Source organism: Podarcis liolepis (assembly GCF_965112155.1).
Source record: "Podarcis liolepis genome assembly, chromosome: 5".
Taxonomy (NCBI): Eukaryota; Metazoa; Chordata; class Lepidosauria; order Squamata; family Lacertidae; genus Podarcis; species Podarcis liolepis.
The window spans coordinates 32438228-32454830 of NC_139556.1; the positions used below are offsets into that span (position 1 = coordinate 32438228).

General features: G+C 44.6%; 1 protein-coding gene across 3 annotated transcripts in view; it reads left to right on the forward strand.

The window, feature by feature from the left end:
* Positions 1–16547, forward strand: part of LOC310706790 (hexokinase-1) — a 47051-nt gene extending 30504 nt beyond the window's left edge. For all 3 annotated transcript variants that reach the window (XM_083503048.1, XM_083503047.1, XM_083503049.1), the window contains exons 5-18: positions 1–96; positions 842–941; positions 1090–1273; positions 1829–1984; positions 2537–2770; positions 4440–4744; positions 8127–8275; positions 8370–8489; positions 9285–9380; positions 9838–9937; positions 10087–10270; positions 10765–10920; positions 12185–12418; positions 13326–16547. In XM_083503048.1, coding sequence (XP_083359174.1) covers positions 1–96; positions 842–941; positions 1090–1273; positions 1829–1984; positions 2537–2770; positions 4440–4744; positions 8127–8275; positions 8370–8489; positions 9285–9380; positions 9838–9937; positions 10087–10270; positions 10765–10920; positions 12185–12418; positions 13326–13470 — 2259 coding nt within the window. In that variant the 3' untranslated portion in view covers positions 13471–16547. The remainder of the gene's footprint in view (positions 97–841; positions 942–1089; positions 1274–1828; positions 1985–2536; positions 2771–4439; positions 4745–8126; positions 8276–8369; positions 8490–9284; positions 9381–9837; positions 9938–10086; positions 10271–10764; positions 10921–12184; positions 12419–13325) is intronic.
* Positions 16548–16603: the final 56 nt, after the last annotated feature.

Consider the following 16603-nt stretch of genomic DNA (forward strand, 5'->3'; position numbering starts at 1 on the left):
GGTGTTCTAATAACCTGGACAAAACGTTTCAAAGCAAGTGGTGTTGAGGGAGCAGATGTAGTGAAGTTGCTAAACAAAGCCATCAAGAAGCGTGGGGTAAGATTATCTTTTTAAATACATGTATAGCTGGCATTGATACATGAACTTGGCTGATAATGTTTTTGTTACTTGCAGATGTCTGGAATTGTGTCAATCTTTTTCAGTGTCATTGTAGAATGATTAGATGGTCGCTAATTTCACATTGCTTTTAACTCCTAGTAAAAGTATTGAGCCAAGAAGATGTTCGGACTAAGAAACCAATTTCTTGGGGAGGGGGCTATATAGCATTTCTTGTTCTAGATAATATTATATACCAAACAGACTTCCATAGACTCAACAGCCTTAGATTCAAACAATCCTCTCTCAATATCACAGTGAAGTTTTATGCATGTTAACTTGGAAGTTTGTCCAGCTGAGTCCCCCATTGAATGGGACTTGCAGCCAAGTCAATGGACCTAGAAGAGAAACCTAAGATAGTTTCAAAGTAGTGGAAAGTTCTGTGTATGTAGCTGCATTTGACATGGATAGGATGGGTCTTTCGGTGGTCCAGATGTCAATGAGTCTTTTTTTTTTGGCTGATGTAGTTTTTGAGAAGAAAAGGATCTTGAGACTCAAGGGTAAAGTCCCTGGGTCAGTAGTAAAAAGGGGACAAAATATGAAACCACGAACAGCAAGCAGACCTAAACAAAGTGCCCAGTAAATAATATTTACTGAGATTCTGTGTCACATTAGCAAGTAGAATATGCCTATCAAAAAGTGTTGGTAAAATTGCATATTAGAAATATTCCCTTTCATTTTGAAGGACTACGATGCAGACATCATGGCAGTTGTCAATGACACCGTAGGGACCATGATGACCTGTGGATTTGATGACCAGCGTTGCGAAGTTGGCTTGATCATTGGTATTGACATTTGATTCCTTTGACAAGCATAATGCATGTTGACATTTTTGTTTTGCTCTTTTATATATATATATATATATATATATATATATATATATATATATATATATATAAAGACTGTTGACTAATCCCATGGCCTTCTTTTAAGGTACCGGCACTAACGCCTGCTACATGGAAGAAATGAGACACATTGATCTGGTGGAAGGCGACGAAGGGCGGATGTGCATCAATACCGAATGGGGAGCATTTGGAGACGATGGCTTGTTAGAAGACACCCGGACTGAATTTGACAGGGAGATTGATCGGGGTTCCGTTAACCCTGGGAAGCAATTGTAATTGAGCTTATTTTCTTCTACTGTTCTTCCATGCCTGTCCCAAAGCTTTGTGGTGGGGAGTTACACCTTAAGGCTTGGAACCAAAGATCCACGAGCAGAGCCTCCTTCCATTCTTGCCTCCTTCCCTTTTGTTCACCACTTCCCAAGAAGACTTGTGGATGGTTTCAGGACTTTCTAGAATGACCTAGCATGGCAGAGGGGTTCTTGCAGCTCGGGGAATTTTTTTCAGAAATTGGGGACCCCCCCCTTGAGTGAGTGGAAGTTCCCTTCATTTTTGCCATCCATCATTCTTTCCTACTTTTATTCTGTTGGCAAGTGTGTATGTGTTAGGTTGGGTGGTCTTGGTTGAGTTCAGCTGAGAGGGAGAGTGATTTGCTCAGGATTTCCACACTATAAGCATGATGGCTAAAGAAGGATTTGAACCCTAAGGGTGCCTCCCATCGGCACCTACTGGGAATTGAACTTGGGTAACTATATGCAGGAGCGGGCCACACGCCCGTAAACTACTCGTGAGTATATCTGATTTGTGTTTCTGCCATAATATCTTTCCAGGTTTGAGAAGATGGTCAGTGGCATGTACATGGGCGAGCTCGTCAGGCTGATCCTTGTCAAAATGGCCAAAGAAGGTCTTCTTTTTGAGGGAAGAATCACTCCCGAACTTTTAACCAAAGGGAAGCTAGAAACAAAGCACGTTTCTGCCATGGAGAAGTAAGTAGCTTTGAAGCTTTCCTCCTGCACTTCCAACCTAGAATACAGTACTTGTGTAATGAAATGTAGTGGAATATATGCAATTGGATTCGAAGAGCAACTCCTGGATGGGCTTTTGAAAATAGAGTTTTGTCATTAGCTTAATAGGCAGCACTTTCCAGCTTTAAAATGATATTCAGTGTATGTATGTCTGAAGCTGCAGCCTTTTGACCTGACATTTTCCAGCTTTGCACCATGTGGCCTATTTTAAAGGAACGGCTTCCAGAATTTTACCCTTAACTGGTCCCACTGATTACAAGTGGTGCACAATACAGAGAGCCCACCACCCAAATCCAGCACAGTGGAACTGAAAACCTCTTTGTGCTCTCTAGGCTCTTAATATCACAGATTCTAATCTCAGCCTCCCTTCCCCTTCCTTTCCTCGCAAGATTTCCACGGGACTCTTCTGCACCCATTCTCAGACTCTCGCAACACTCTCCCTCGGTGAGCAACCTGCCCATCCGTCAAGATTGTGTTATCTTATCGTAACTTTTTTGTGGTTTCTGTTTTTAGGAGCAAGGAGGGTTTGCAAAAGGCCAAGGAGATACTTACCCGTCTTGGGGTTGAGCCCTCCCATGAAGACTGCGTCGCCGTCCACCACGTGTGCACAATCGTCTCCTTCCGCTCTGCCAACCTGGTGGCTGCCACTCTGGGTGCCATCCTTAACCAGCTGCGGGACAACAAGGGAGTGGGCCGCCTGCGCACCACCGTGGGGGTTGATGGCTCCCTTTACAAGATGCATCCACAGTAAGAGCCTGCCAGGTTTCTATAATTACATCTTGGCACCTGTTAGGGACAGTCTCTTGCAAAAGGTCAGAGATGTAGCACATCCAGCTGACATTTGGCTGTGTGCTCTGGACTTGGGCTAAGTAAACAGGAGGTGAAAGTGGGCTGTAAATATCACAGTCCAAAGGCAGCTCAGTAAGTTAGGCAGGAGGCAGTGCTTGCAATGCACGTGGAATAATAGAAGTTGGAAGGGACCACAGGGATCATGTAGTCCAACCCCCTGCAATGCAGGAATCTTTCACCTAACGTGGGCTTGAACCCATAGCCCTGAGATTGATAGTCTCAGGCTCTACCAGCCGAGCTATCCCTCAGGGCTAATACCAGGTAGCTGCTTGCAGCAGACAATCTTTGCAACTAGTTTTATGCACATTGCAGTGATGTGCCCATAACATGCAATAGCCTGTAGTTTATTCCTCCCCCCCCCATGTTAACTTGTACCATACAGATGCAAGGGGGTACTTTGCAGTTACACACTCCAAACCACCCTGTGATCCTTGGATGAAGGGTGGTATAGAAATTTAATAAAATAAACAAGTGATGCCACACCATTGGAAAAGCAGCTGTGGAGGCTCGGTTTTTGTTTGTTTGTTTTGGTGTTGCCTGGATATTACTCTTAAGGTATCTTCCACATACAGGCTCTCTATATGTTTCAAAGCACATTCGGAGCCTAGGAGTTTATTTTCAGTAGCAGAACTGAGCTGAGCTCACCATCTCTTTTTCACAAAAGTCGCTCATAGCTAGCTTTTCTTCAGCAGGCTGATTTAAGCAATTTTTCGTTGCCTAGCTCAGTTGGTAGGGTATGAGGCTCTTAATCTCAAGGGGGGTTGGACTAGATGACCCTTGTGGACCCTTCCAACTCTACAATTCCATGATTCTACGAAATCGCCCAGAGATTTGCCAGTAGCCCCCAATGGCCATTTCTCCTACCCACCTCTGGTGTTGGCAGTATGTGCATGCAAATAAGCAGAGTGGGTGCGGATCAGTATCTGTGTGCAAGGCAGGCACACCATTCCCAGTGCCCCGTCCATTAGGCCTGCAGTACTGGAGCAGCGTGGGAGCTACTTCCTGCAATTATTTCTCACTCTGCTCCTGTGACGTCTGCAGAGAGGAACCACGTGCAAGAGCTGGACGATGTGGCTCCTTCCCACGCTGGCTTTGTCACTCTCCTGGTGGTGGCATTGCCAGTTTTAGAAAGAACCATGTTCTTCAGTCTTCCCACAGCATTCTCCTGTATGGATATTTCTGGCCAGGTGCGGGACTATGACATGGGAAAATTCCTTACATCTCTCAAATGACATCGATTCTCAGTTAATGTCTGGATTGCGGTTATATGTGCTGTTTTTTCCATCATTAGGTGCTCTACCTTGTATCTATAAAGCAAACTGCTGTTACACTAGATCAGGATGGGGAACCTGTAGCCTTCCTGATGTTGCTGGACTACAGCTCCCATCATCCTGTCCACTGGCTGGGTCTGATGGGAGTTGTAGTCCAACAAAATTAGGAGGGCCACATGTTTCCTATTTATCCACTGTCTAGACAGCTCCTTGGGCTGACCCAGTGATTCCCCTCCACACACACCTTTAATGGAAAATTCCTATTACTGAACCTACTGTCCTTCTCCCCTTTGCAGGTATTCCCGACGGCTGCAGAAAACTGTGCGCCGCTTAGTGCCCGACTCAGAAGTGCGCTTTTTGCTGTCTGAGAGTGGCAGTGGCAAGGGCGCTGCGATGGTCACAGCGGTAGCATACCGGCTATCAGAGCAGCACCGCCTGATAGACGAGACCCTGGCTGAATTCAAACTTACTCATGAGCAGCTGCTGCAGGTGAAGAAGAGGATGCGGATGGAAATAGAAGCAGGCCTCAAGAAGAAATCGCACGATCACGCCAAAGTCAAAATGCTGCCCACCTTTGTCCGCAGCACACCTGATGGGACAGGTAGGTCTTTAGTCCTTGGGAAGGGACCTTTGGAAGAGGCAGCCTAGTTTCCTCATTACAGAGTGAGGCAGCTAATAATCTAAGGCTGGGAGCCCCCAGATAAAGGGGGTGCATTCTTTCCATGCATTTCTGGTTTGCTTGTTTTTAAAACACTGAGGTGCTGCTTTCCCAGCATCAGTTCAGCAAACTGAACACAAAAGGCAGTTTCAGGTTGCTCTCACTTTTCACTGGGGAAATGGAAATAAAATAGATTATGTCCTTAGACTGATGTCCCCCTCCCCACTTTGGAAAGATCCAAACTGCTTTGTAGAACCAGTCAATGTTGAAGAGCAGTTTTGAGAACCTGGTGGAAGCATTTTCTGAGGAGGCAACGGGGTGCAGAGGGTGTAGATGCCTGTTTAGATCTTGGCCTGTATCTAAAAGTTGAACAGATGTTGAACACATTAGATTTAATAAATATGTACCATGCCATATTGATCCTTAATATCAGTCCTGCAGATTTATTTAGTATGTTTACATTGCAGTCTTATGCATGTTTACTTGGAAGTAACGCCTACTGTGCTCAATTGGGCTTACTCCCCAGTAAGTGCATTTAGGATTTTAGCCTTAATATGCCACTTTTCAGCTGATGAGGTATTCATATGCTCTAGTCATCTCGATTCATCAGAAACAGAAAATCACAATTGTGGTCCAACTAAAATTTCCCATGCCTTTCTTCTACGAGGATGGCAATAAAAAGATATCCCTGCTCCATGATGAGCTAAGATTCACAATTCCTAAGGACCAATTTTTCCTTAGTTTGCGGACACCTGCCTGATTTGATTTTTGGTATGTCAAGTAAGTCCAGTGAATGTTCAAGACCCGTCTTTGCTCAGATTGTAGATGTGCTTTCGGAAGATTTCTTAGGATGCGGAGAATTACAGTTTGAAACCCATCACATCACATACAGGTTCTGGTCAGGTTCAGTATTCCAGAATCGAGATGCAATCAGTTCAGCCTCATTTCACCACATAAAAAATGCCATTGGCAACGGACAGGAGTCCTTGCTTTGTCACTTACTCATTAACTGAGTGGTCCTTTAGCCTTCCAGTGGGTTTTTGATGTGGCACTCAGTTGGTTCTTGCATTTCCTTGTCTCTCTTCCTGATGGTTCTGTAAAACAAAAGCTTGCCTTTCTTTGAAAGAGCACACCTTTTAAATGAAGATGGAGAAACATCGCCATCTGCTGGCTAATGTTCCATGTATGTATAGTAATTCATCCATTCCCAGCGAGCCAACTTCTGTTGCTTTTTTGAAGAGAATAATTGCATTGCAGTGTGTCCCCACCCTCCACCCTGTACAGAAATCCTACTTGTTCAACCAAGGGTTTCCCCCAACACTGTCACCATGTAAATAAGTTTCCTATGTATAGGGCTTTCCTTTCCCACACTGCCAGCATGTAATGTTTTGTTATTCCAAGTTGTCAGTGTGTGAGAGAGACTAGTGAAAAATCCAAGCCTGCCCACTAGTACTGCCACCACCCCTGTTGGTCCGCCCCCCCCCATCCTTAGCCAAGGGAAATTCATTTTTTTTCTGGGTGTCCTTGGGATTCACACAGACAAGAGCCAAACAGTTTATTTACTGTCTTTTGAGCCTCCAACCTACAAATCACTCAGCCAGGTACAAGATGCCGAGACGTACTTACTCTAAGAAGCCACCCAAGGTTAAATGCACAAATGTTTGTAAAAATAAACATGAGAACCCAATACCATGGAAGGTGGTTAATAAAAGGCTTAGAATGTAAAGATACCATTGGGAATTCAAGTACAAATAAAAAATAACAAAGCTAGCTTGTCTCATTCTCTATTAGGGTCACAGACCCCACCAACAAGCTGAACCCAGGCATATGTGGTTGTTGTTGTGATTCACAAACAACATCCGAATGGGGGCCATCAGACCCAGGCCAAAGACCAGTTTTTATCAGAAAGGCAGAAGGGTAGCTTTTTCAATTAACCAATCAGGGCCTAGGAGCATCTTTGCCCGGCACCAGGGGGTGTATATGCTGAAAGACCATGTAGCGACTCAAGAGGATTTTTGCACAGTCATTGCAACCTTGATGTGATCTTGCATCAGGCAAGATGAACTAATTAAACAGGACTTCTCCCCTCAGTAAGACGGTTCTCAGAATCCTGAGCAGCAAGCCATTTAAAAATGAGCCAAAAAGTCCTCCTTTCTGCTCTCCTTCAGTTAACCACATATGCTATAAGTCATGTATTTTGAAGAAGTATGTTCTCACCTGGCTGCTTCTATTTTGTAGTAAAAACATTCATGTTTGTGTGTCTAGATTAGGGTCCCGTCCTGTTTTTAGTTGCTTGATTCTGAAAGTGCCCCTTTGGGGGTAAGTAGAATATGGGGCAGTTTTCAGCAGTAAACCAGCATTGGGCATTAAATTGCATTAGGCCGCTTTTTCACCAAAATAAAAGTAGCCAGGTTAAGCGTGTTTGTTTAAATGCATGAATAACTTGAGCTCAGTGTAAGGATGCGTTCTCGTTGCCACCTCAGAGTGCTGTGAAGCCCCACCCACAAGTTTCACATTGCCTTCGGCATGGCTTCATTAGTGTCAGATGGGTTTCTGTTTGTGTACACACCAGAGGGTACTGCCGAGGCAGGGATGTGTTTACACTATGCAAAGGCGCACGTTAGTGTGTTGGCGTGTCACACGAACGCTCCGCCCGCGCTCCTCCCGGGACTGGAAAGGTTTAACTTCCTGTTTGCTAGTAAAACTGAATTACTGTGTTGCAAAATGATGCAAATCTTTGAATTACTGTGTTGCAAAATGATGCATGTACAGTGGTACCTTGGGTTAAGTACAGTGGTACATTGGGTTACATACGCTTCAGGTTACAGACTCCGCTAACCCAAAAACAGTGCTTCAGGTTAAGAACTTTGCTTCAGGATGAGAACAGAAATTGTGCTCCGGCGGCGCGGCAGCAGCAGGAGGCCCCATTAGCTAAAGTGGTGCTAAGAACAGTTTCAGGTTAAGAACGGACCTCCGTAACGAATTAAGTACTTAACCTGAGGTACCACTGTATAAAAAGTGTGTCACCAACATAAAAAGTTGGGAAAGCTCTCGCTTAGGGACTCCTATTGATGTGAAGCTGGGGTGAGGAACAATGTACCACATGGATATGTATAGACGCACACATTTGTACAGGATGCATATGCATTTTGGATAAAGTTGTGTAAACTCTTGATTAAAAACCCAGCACTGGAAACACAATGAGTTCACAGTAGATGAGAGAGCCTTTTCCTCCTGTAACATAAAAGTGCTGGAGACTAAAAGTTCGCAAAATTTAGATGCGTTGTTCCTTACTTCCTACTTGGTCAAAATTATTTCATTGCAGAGAACGGAGACTTCCTGGCCCTGGATCTTGGAGGAACAAACTTCCGAGTTTTGCTTGTGAAGATCCGAAGCGGTAAAAGGCGAATGGTGGAGATGCACAATAAAATCTATGCCATTCCTATAGAGGTCATGCAAGGTACTGGAGAAGAGGTGAGCATGTAGTGCAGAGGATGTTATGTTGTTCCTATCTTTCAGAGACTGCACAGTGCTTGTGATATACACTACTTTATTTTGCTTTTTCCAGCTGTTTGATCACATTGTTTCCTGCATCTCGGATTTCCTGGACTACATGGGAATAAAAGGTGCACGACTCCCCCTGGGCTTTACGTTTTCTTTCCCTTGCAAACAGACAAGCTTAGATGCTGTAAGTTATTGTTCTTATTTCTGTAATGAAACTTTTCCATATGTGTTTTTTAAGAGTGGATTTTCAGCTGCAGTTTAGCGGTTGAGAAGAGGTATGCAGGCAGACAAGCGTGAGTGTGAGCTTTGCACATGCAAAGAATATTGACACAGTCAATATTCCTTATACTGAGTTAAGATCATTGGTCCATCTGGCTCAGGATAATCTACACAGAATGGGAGCCACCTCTCCAGTCTTTCCAAGGCCTTAATGGAGATGTTGAGGATTGAACCTGGGAGTTCTTGCCTGCAAGGCATGGGCTGTTATCACTGAGTTAAGCCCCACCGTGCCTGCAGATTCTAGACTTAACTGCAGTGTGCCTTTAAAAGTGATGCCGAAACAAGATATTGCAGGGGCATGGCTGGTTGCCATCAGTCTTTGTTGTTAACCCATGTTCCCATGGTAACAGCTAATGAAAGGAGATACATGATGTCATCTCACTTGTAGTTTGGATATTCCCCCTGCTCTACTTCATTGGCTGTCATTTGTGCTTGGCTGGAAACTGAACACAATGACATCACACCGTGCATCATCTTTCAGAAGGTGTTACTCGGATAATGTTGACTAGTGGTAAATACCACCCCACAGTTTGGATCTCCAGGAACAACAGCTGCATATGTATTCGTATGAGGAGCTCTTGATGCCATCGTGGGTTCATTAGCTGGTTGGGTCTGCTACTGCACCTGGATGCCCAGGTGGTGATTATTTCTGGTTTGTTCTGATACTGCAATGAACTGAGTTTTTTGTTCCTTTTCTTAGGGCATCCTTCTGAACTGGACCAAGGGCTTTAAGGCTACTGACTGCGAAGGGGAGGATGTTGTTAATTTGCTACGGGAAGGAATAAAAAGAAGAGAAGTAAGTCCCCCCCCCTGTGATTTCTTAAAATTAGCAGATGGTGTTGATCTTCTTAAAAATCATGTATTGTTTGTTTTATGAGTCACTGTTGTGTGTTCTTACTCTTCCTCTGCATTGCTTAAGATCCTCTGTTCTGGGGGTTCTCCTAACCTTCCTGAGCAGATCTGTGGAGGGTGTGGTATTGGGAAAGGAAAGGGTGGTTTTCACGTTCTGCTGGCAGAACTCGTTGCTCTGGCTTCTGCCAGTGCAACAACTTAGTTGAATCCAGCCCTCTGGACATCGGAATTAAAATTAAATTGCTGTTATTTAAAACAGACCTGTGTTTTCCTGATTATTACAATATTTGCAAATGACAGGCATGGGCTTGTTTCCCTGAACTTGTAACCATTGGTGAATACTACTCCGCCGTGTTTCAAGAGAAGCAATTGTAGTATATAATTTTGTTACTTCTTCCAAGGAATTTGACTTGGATGTTGTGGCCGTGGTGAATGATACAGTCGGGACTATGATGACTTGTGCCTATGAAGATCCCAATTGTGAAATTGGACTCATTGTGGGTAAGAATGGGACTTGCTATTTAGTTGGGTTCATTGGGTGCCTCATTATACTAAGACCCATTGCAGTAGGTCCTATAACTACCGGATGATTTTGTGTGTCCTTTTTTTGGTCTATTCTGGTATTGAATCTGATTCTTTCACTGTTCCAGGAACTGGCAGCAATGCATGTTACATGGAGGAAACGAGAAACATAGAGATGGTAGAAGGAGAGCAAGGAAGAATGTGTGTGAACATGGAATGGGGCGCATTTGGAGACAACGGATGCCTAGATGACATCAGGACAATCTATGACAAAGCTGTTGATGACTACTCATTAAACAGCGGCAAACAAAGGTATTTCCGGGTGAAATGTTGTTGGAAATGGGTGAAGGCTTGTGCTGCGGTGACTCAGCAGAGATGGTTTTCGTCACATGCACTACTGTGATCACCTGATTGTACTTCAAGACAAACACACAGCCTTGGGCATGCTTTCTTCTGGGAGCCTGGGTGCACAGAGGCAGCAAGGCTGTCGGGTGTCTGAAAACTCCCAACATAAACAAGAGAGGAAATTGCGTGTTTCTGCTGTGTCCAGAACAGAAATCAATTCAGCAAACATAGCTGCATATTAGTGCCTGCTGTTGCTTTCAGCCTGAAAACAAAATGTATTTGTATCTCCGCCCCCCCCCCCAAATATGCATTGTGTTCCCTTTGCATTGAAATGAATGGGGTGGAATAACGTAATTAGGCTTTTACTGATTAAGGATTAATCACCAGCAAAACTTTTCTCAGTTGACCTTAACACACACACACCCTTCTTTCTGAAACCCTCATCTGTCTATGATTTGCAGGTATGAGAAGATGATCAGTGGAATGTACTTGGGGGAAATCGTCCGGAACATTTTGATTGACTTCACGAAAAGAGGATTCCTCTTCAGAGGTCAAATTTCAGAGACGCTGAAAACGAGGGGCATTTTTGAAACAAAGTTCCTTTCACAGATAGAGAGGTAAGTGAGCTTAGATGTATATGTCATTGTCAAGCTATTACTAACAATTACTTTTTCTCGGAAATCTTAGCTAATGATATCAGCATTACAATAATGCTCTACAATCTACTGTGAGTTTTTACACAATCCATATTTGTGGTTCTCTTTCATGGTTCTGCATTTTTTGAGTGGCAAACTTGGGCAAATCTTTTTTTTATTGATTTTCATTTGTTTTCCCCAAATTGGTCACTAATTAAAACAAATTAAATTAAATTAAAACAAATCAACATTTTCCCAAATCTGAACAAATTTAACATTTTTCCAAATCTGACTTCCTGCACGCCCTCCTGGATGTGTGGATGGTTCTCCTTGCTGCTGCATCATATTCCCCAGTTAATTTCAAACATTTCGAACAACCTTATATTACAATATACTTGCCACTTGAATAGCAAATGTTAGGGCCTGCCTCCTAACGTTGCTGTAATACTGCAACGGTGCTGTAATACCGCAGTCTGACACCAGCTGCCGCTGTAGTGCTTTTTTTTGCATCAGTATAGATGGAGACAGAAACGGCCCTAGAGCGGCAGACCACTGCGAAGGAGCAGAGACAGATCAACTGGGCAAAGAATGGCTTCCAGAACAGCTGGAAGTGCAGCAGGGCAATGCTCCCCTGTTCTCTGGGACCAAAACCTATTACAGACCCTGAGAAAGTGAGGATAGTTTGAATGCAGTGTAAAGGGGCTGCTCAGAGTGTGATGGGAGGCGTTTTTAGCCATGTAGATTTCAGTACCAGTGTTGTATATAGGTGTCTGGAGATGACATAGGTGGCCTTAAATAGGGAAAGGGCAGGAGTGCACACAGAAGTTTCCCTGGCTCCATTTGAGACTTTCCTGCATTCAACATCAAAGAGGGTTTTTCTGTGGGGAGGACCTTTGCACTTAATGTGGACTGGTTTGAGGTTGAGCTGGCATTCCAGCGGGGAGGGGGATGTTGGGTACCTGCGCCTCCATTTATAGCCTGAATGCCAGAATAGGCCTTCAATTGTACACTCAGTGATGCATGTGGGACCTAGGCCAACGGGAGTCTTTGACTGCATACACCTGTGGCCCTCCAGGTGTTGTTGGCCACATTCCATTGGCCATGTTTGCTGGGCTGATGGGAGTTGGAGTCCAACAGCATCTGGTGCCCTTATCCCTGGTGTCCACCGAAGCAGAGAATTTTGGAAACGAGTTCAAGCCTCTGTTTTCTCTCTCTTCCCCCTTCTCCCCTTGGGTCTTCTCAACAGTGACAGGTTAGCGCTGCTTCAGGTCCGTACAATCCTCCAGCAGCTTGGTCTGAACAGCACCTGTGATGACAGTATCATCGTCAAGACGGTGTGCGGCGCAGTATCAAGGAGGGCGGCTCAGCTGTGTGGAGCCGGGATGGCTGCCGTCGTAGACAAAATAAGGGAGAACAGAGGCTTGGACCACCTGGATGTAACGGTGGGCGTCGATGGTACGCTCTATAAGCTTCACCCACAGTAAGTACTGGGAAATTATGAGCTTTTGCTGTCTGGGCTCCGGGAAACAAAGATACCAAGTGTCTTAAAGCTTTGTGAAAAGCAGTGCTTGGCTTGTGAGAGATTGGGGATGCTCTGATGAAATAGCCAAGGGAGCCTTTTCTCCTAGCCTGCATGTTTTGTGGCTTACTGTGTGCTCGCTTAATGAGTAGTCACTGTGTACTCCACCACTCTTTTGGGCTTGAGCTTATGTTTCACTGCAGACTCCATAGGCATAGGTTAAGGATAAGGGGTTTCTAATTCTCATTTCCATAAAAATGAATGGACTCAGATGAATATTTCAGGTGCATGCCTTATGGAAATGACTGCGGATGGGTGTGTGAAAACAGTGAGAAGGAATTCCCTTTATATCACAGCTGCTCCTTGCTTCCTTCTGCAATCTCCTGCCACTTTCTTCTGTAAAGTCTGCATGTTGAGTGTCTGGCTCCGTTCACTGACATAAGGAAGGCTTCCGGTTTAACATGGAGGAGCATAAGAAGAGCCTGCTGGATCAGGCCAGTTGGACACTGTTCTCACAGTGTCCAACCAGATGCCTGTGGGAAGCCTGCAGGCAGGATGTGAGCACACAAGCTCTCTCCTTTCCTGCAATTTCATAGAATCGTAGAGTTGGAAGGGACCCTGAGGGTCATCTAGTCCAACCCCCTGAAATGCAGGAAGATGCACGGGGATCGAACCTGCGGCCTTGGCGTTATCAGCACCACGTTCTAACCAACTGAGCTATCCGTTTCCAGCAACTGGTATTGAGAAGCGTTGCTGCTGAAAAGAGAATGAAACCTGCTTGGTAATCTTGAGACCTTATCGTGATTATGGACTGGCAGAGAGAAGCCCTCCCTCACATTTCCCTCCTTTTGTTTGTTTCCCCCCACAGTTTTTCAAGGGTCATGCACCAAACGGTAAAGGACCTGGCCCCCAAGTGCGATGTGACATTCCTTCTCTCCGAAGATGGCAGTGGCAAAGGGGCTGCCCTCATCACTGCTGTGGGATGTAGACTGCGTGAGGCTGAGCATAACTGAACTCTGCACCACTGGCTCATTCTGCCTTCCGAGCACTTCCTTGCGAAAAGCAGCGGTTCCGTAGTCTGAACTGGCAAGAGGGGAAGCCCAGAGTCCCACTGCTGCTTTATGGAAGCGTTGGAGTTAAAAAATAAAAATAGGATACTGAATAGCGTGTGCTGCTGTTGCTGATAATATTTCCCTCCTCTGAACCCCTTGTCTGCATGTGTCTTTTTCTGCCCTATTTGGCACATTCCCCGTGTGTAAATCATTCAAAGGAGGAAAAAAGGAGAACCTATAATTTAAACAAATGTCAAAAATAGGTTTATTATTTGAGGTCTAAAATTACAGCCAAATGATGTCCAAGGAGAAGAGCAGGTGGTTCTGTGTGTCAAGTGTATTATTTCCAGCTGCTACTACATCCATGTTAAATACATATACCACCAACAGTGCTGAGTAAGAGACAAGTGCTTATGCTAAGAGGGCTTAGCAGTTCTTTTCCGAATTTCTAGCTAAATGTTTGATTCCCCGCACCCTTTTCCTTTCAGACAACTTTGGAGTTTTCACATCTGCTGAGCTGCACTCCGTTCTCCTGTAGCAAGGTCTCCTTTAGCGGCCAGAATTGTCTCCTGCTCGCTGTATTCAGTCACTAGGAAAGAAATAAGGGGCTCTCCCGACGTGTCTTAATATCACTGGCTTTTCCCGCTGCTTTGGTGAATGATGTCGTGTTTCCAAGTAAGATTTGTGCTGTTCCAAAAGGCAAGTCTGTGCTAGTAAAAACAAAACAAAACCAAGAGAAGGATTGACCCCAGAGATAATCCAAACCTCTGACCGTAGAGCTATCCATAGCTTTCCATGTACCCTTCCCTTGGTTTGGCTAGATTCTGGTGAGTTGAGGATGTTAATTTTTAAAAGGGGAATCCTGGTCTCCCTTCCTGCTCTGAGAGCCACTTCCAGTGTAATGAGCTGAGTTCACGGACTGCCTTTGTGTAGCAATTGTACGAGTGCTTGCAATGTGGGAGTGACATGGCTGCAGGTTATCTAGGGGAGTTCTGGCAAGTCCACGGCATGTATTTGCTTCTGGAAATGTTCTGCCACACTGCAAGGCCAACACCATTCCCAACACCTTTGTCCACCTGCCAAAGCTGGAGTTAACCTGGCTTTCTGGCCTGCCCAGGCCTTTGGCTGTGAGCCTTTGGCTGCTGTGACTGGGAAGCTGCCCTTTTAATTTTCCCACAATGCTCTTGTGCACCCAATGTAACATTGCCCCGGAAAGTGGCGGACAAATTAAAATAGCAGGCAGCTTCCCAGACACAGCTGCTGCCTCCTGGTATGTCCATATGTATGGGATGGAATGGATGACCTGAGTGAGCAAAGTGGTGTTTGGGTGCTTTGCTAGGGAGCCCTCTAATCTGCATTAACGGCTAGTTTCCACATGGCAGCGCTCACACGAGTGCTTTAAAAATTTACACTCTGAGTCTAGCTAAATAATAGGGAAAGGGGTGGAATGAAATGCATCCTAATCGCCATTAACAGTGGGTCCTATAGAGGCCAAAACCACACTGATTTTTAATGGAGCTGAATAATGCCCCTGATGTTTGGAAGTATATACCTTTCCATGTGGATTTAAAAGTGACATTAGCTTCAGAACCAGGCTTTTAAACAGTGTTGTTTTTCTAGAAAAAGGTGCTGGACTCACCATGAACGCCTCCCTTGTTCTCTTGGAATGGCAATGGCGCCCACCTGAGAAATGCTGGAGCTAAGTTCCTGCTGGAAAAAAACCCCTGCTTTTAGATGCATAGATAGCAGCAGCATCTAACGATTAGATGAGTAAAGTTTCGAGGAACTGTCCTTGTGTCAATCCACATAGGGTGTGGAGCAAGGAACTCCAGGGTGCTTGGGAAAGCATTGTGGGCAAATAACACCAAACTAGCCTGCTCCAAAGGTGCCTAAAGCAAGGAAATTTCCAGCATTGGGACTAGATTCAGCTAGACTTGCAAGTCAAGCCAGCCTGCCACTCAGCAAATAGAAAGGGCTGGCAAACAGTGATGTGGGATGCATCCTGCCCCCCCCCCCCACTCCCCGGTTATTTACCTTTCCATGGATCCCCCTGGTTTGTTAAGATTCGTAGTAACAATGCATTTGCCCATTGCAAATAAGCCAAGCTTAGCAGATTCAAATCTTTTAGCTTTTTATTATTATTATATTATTAAAATAAATGCAAGTAAAATAAGCATGCCAGATTATAGCCTTGCGTGAAACTTTTTGGTGCAAATTAATTTATGCAAACTTGCCTAATTTGCACAGAAAAAAAATTGCCATCGCACACAGACAACCCACATCACCTTTCCCTTCCTATTTGGAATTGCACAAATAGAAAATTAGCTAGCTTGTCTTTTAAGTTTGGTTAGCCTGCAGTTAGTTTTCTGAACAGCTGCCGCAGAAGCGACCCACTACCATTCTAGATCTTTCTGTTCTCTGAAATATGAATTGTTGTTTGTTCAACTAAATACCACCATTGGCCAGAAGAAAAGAGATTTGCAGACTTACCGTATTTTTTGCTTTATAAGACTCACTTTTTCCCTCCTAAAAAGTAAGTGGAAATGTGTGTGCGTTTTATGGAGTGAATGCAGGCTGTGCAGCTATACCAGAAGCCAGAACAGCAGGAAGGATTGCTGCTTTCACTGCGCAGTGATCCCTCTTGCTGTTCTGGCTTCTGAGATTCAGAATATTTTTTTTCTTGTTTTCCTCCTCCAAAAACTAGGTGCGTCTTGTGGTCTGGTGCGTCTTATAGAATGAAAAATACGGTATTTTTCTTCTCTGCTCCTCAAGATTTGGATTCCCCATGCTAATAAGCATTTCAATATGCATTTTGGTGCACTGTGATCGAATGTTGTGTGGTAACACGAGTCACAAGCAGTAAGCTCAGCTTTAAGTGTGTGCGTGTGTGTGTGCGTGTGTGTGTGTCTTCCTGAAGATCTGCATGATTCCCTGGATTTGCAATGCTAGAAAGTCTTTTTACATTGCACCACTAGTAGCAGCAGTACTTACTAGTGCAAAGTGAATATTTGTGACAATATTAAACTTTTTTTGACGTGTGTTGGTGTTTGGTGATTCTTTCTGGCAAAGGAATGATTGGTGCTTTGGAGAAGGG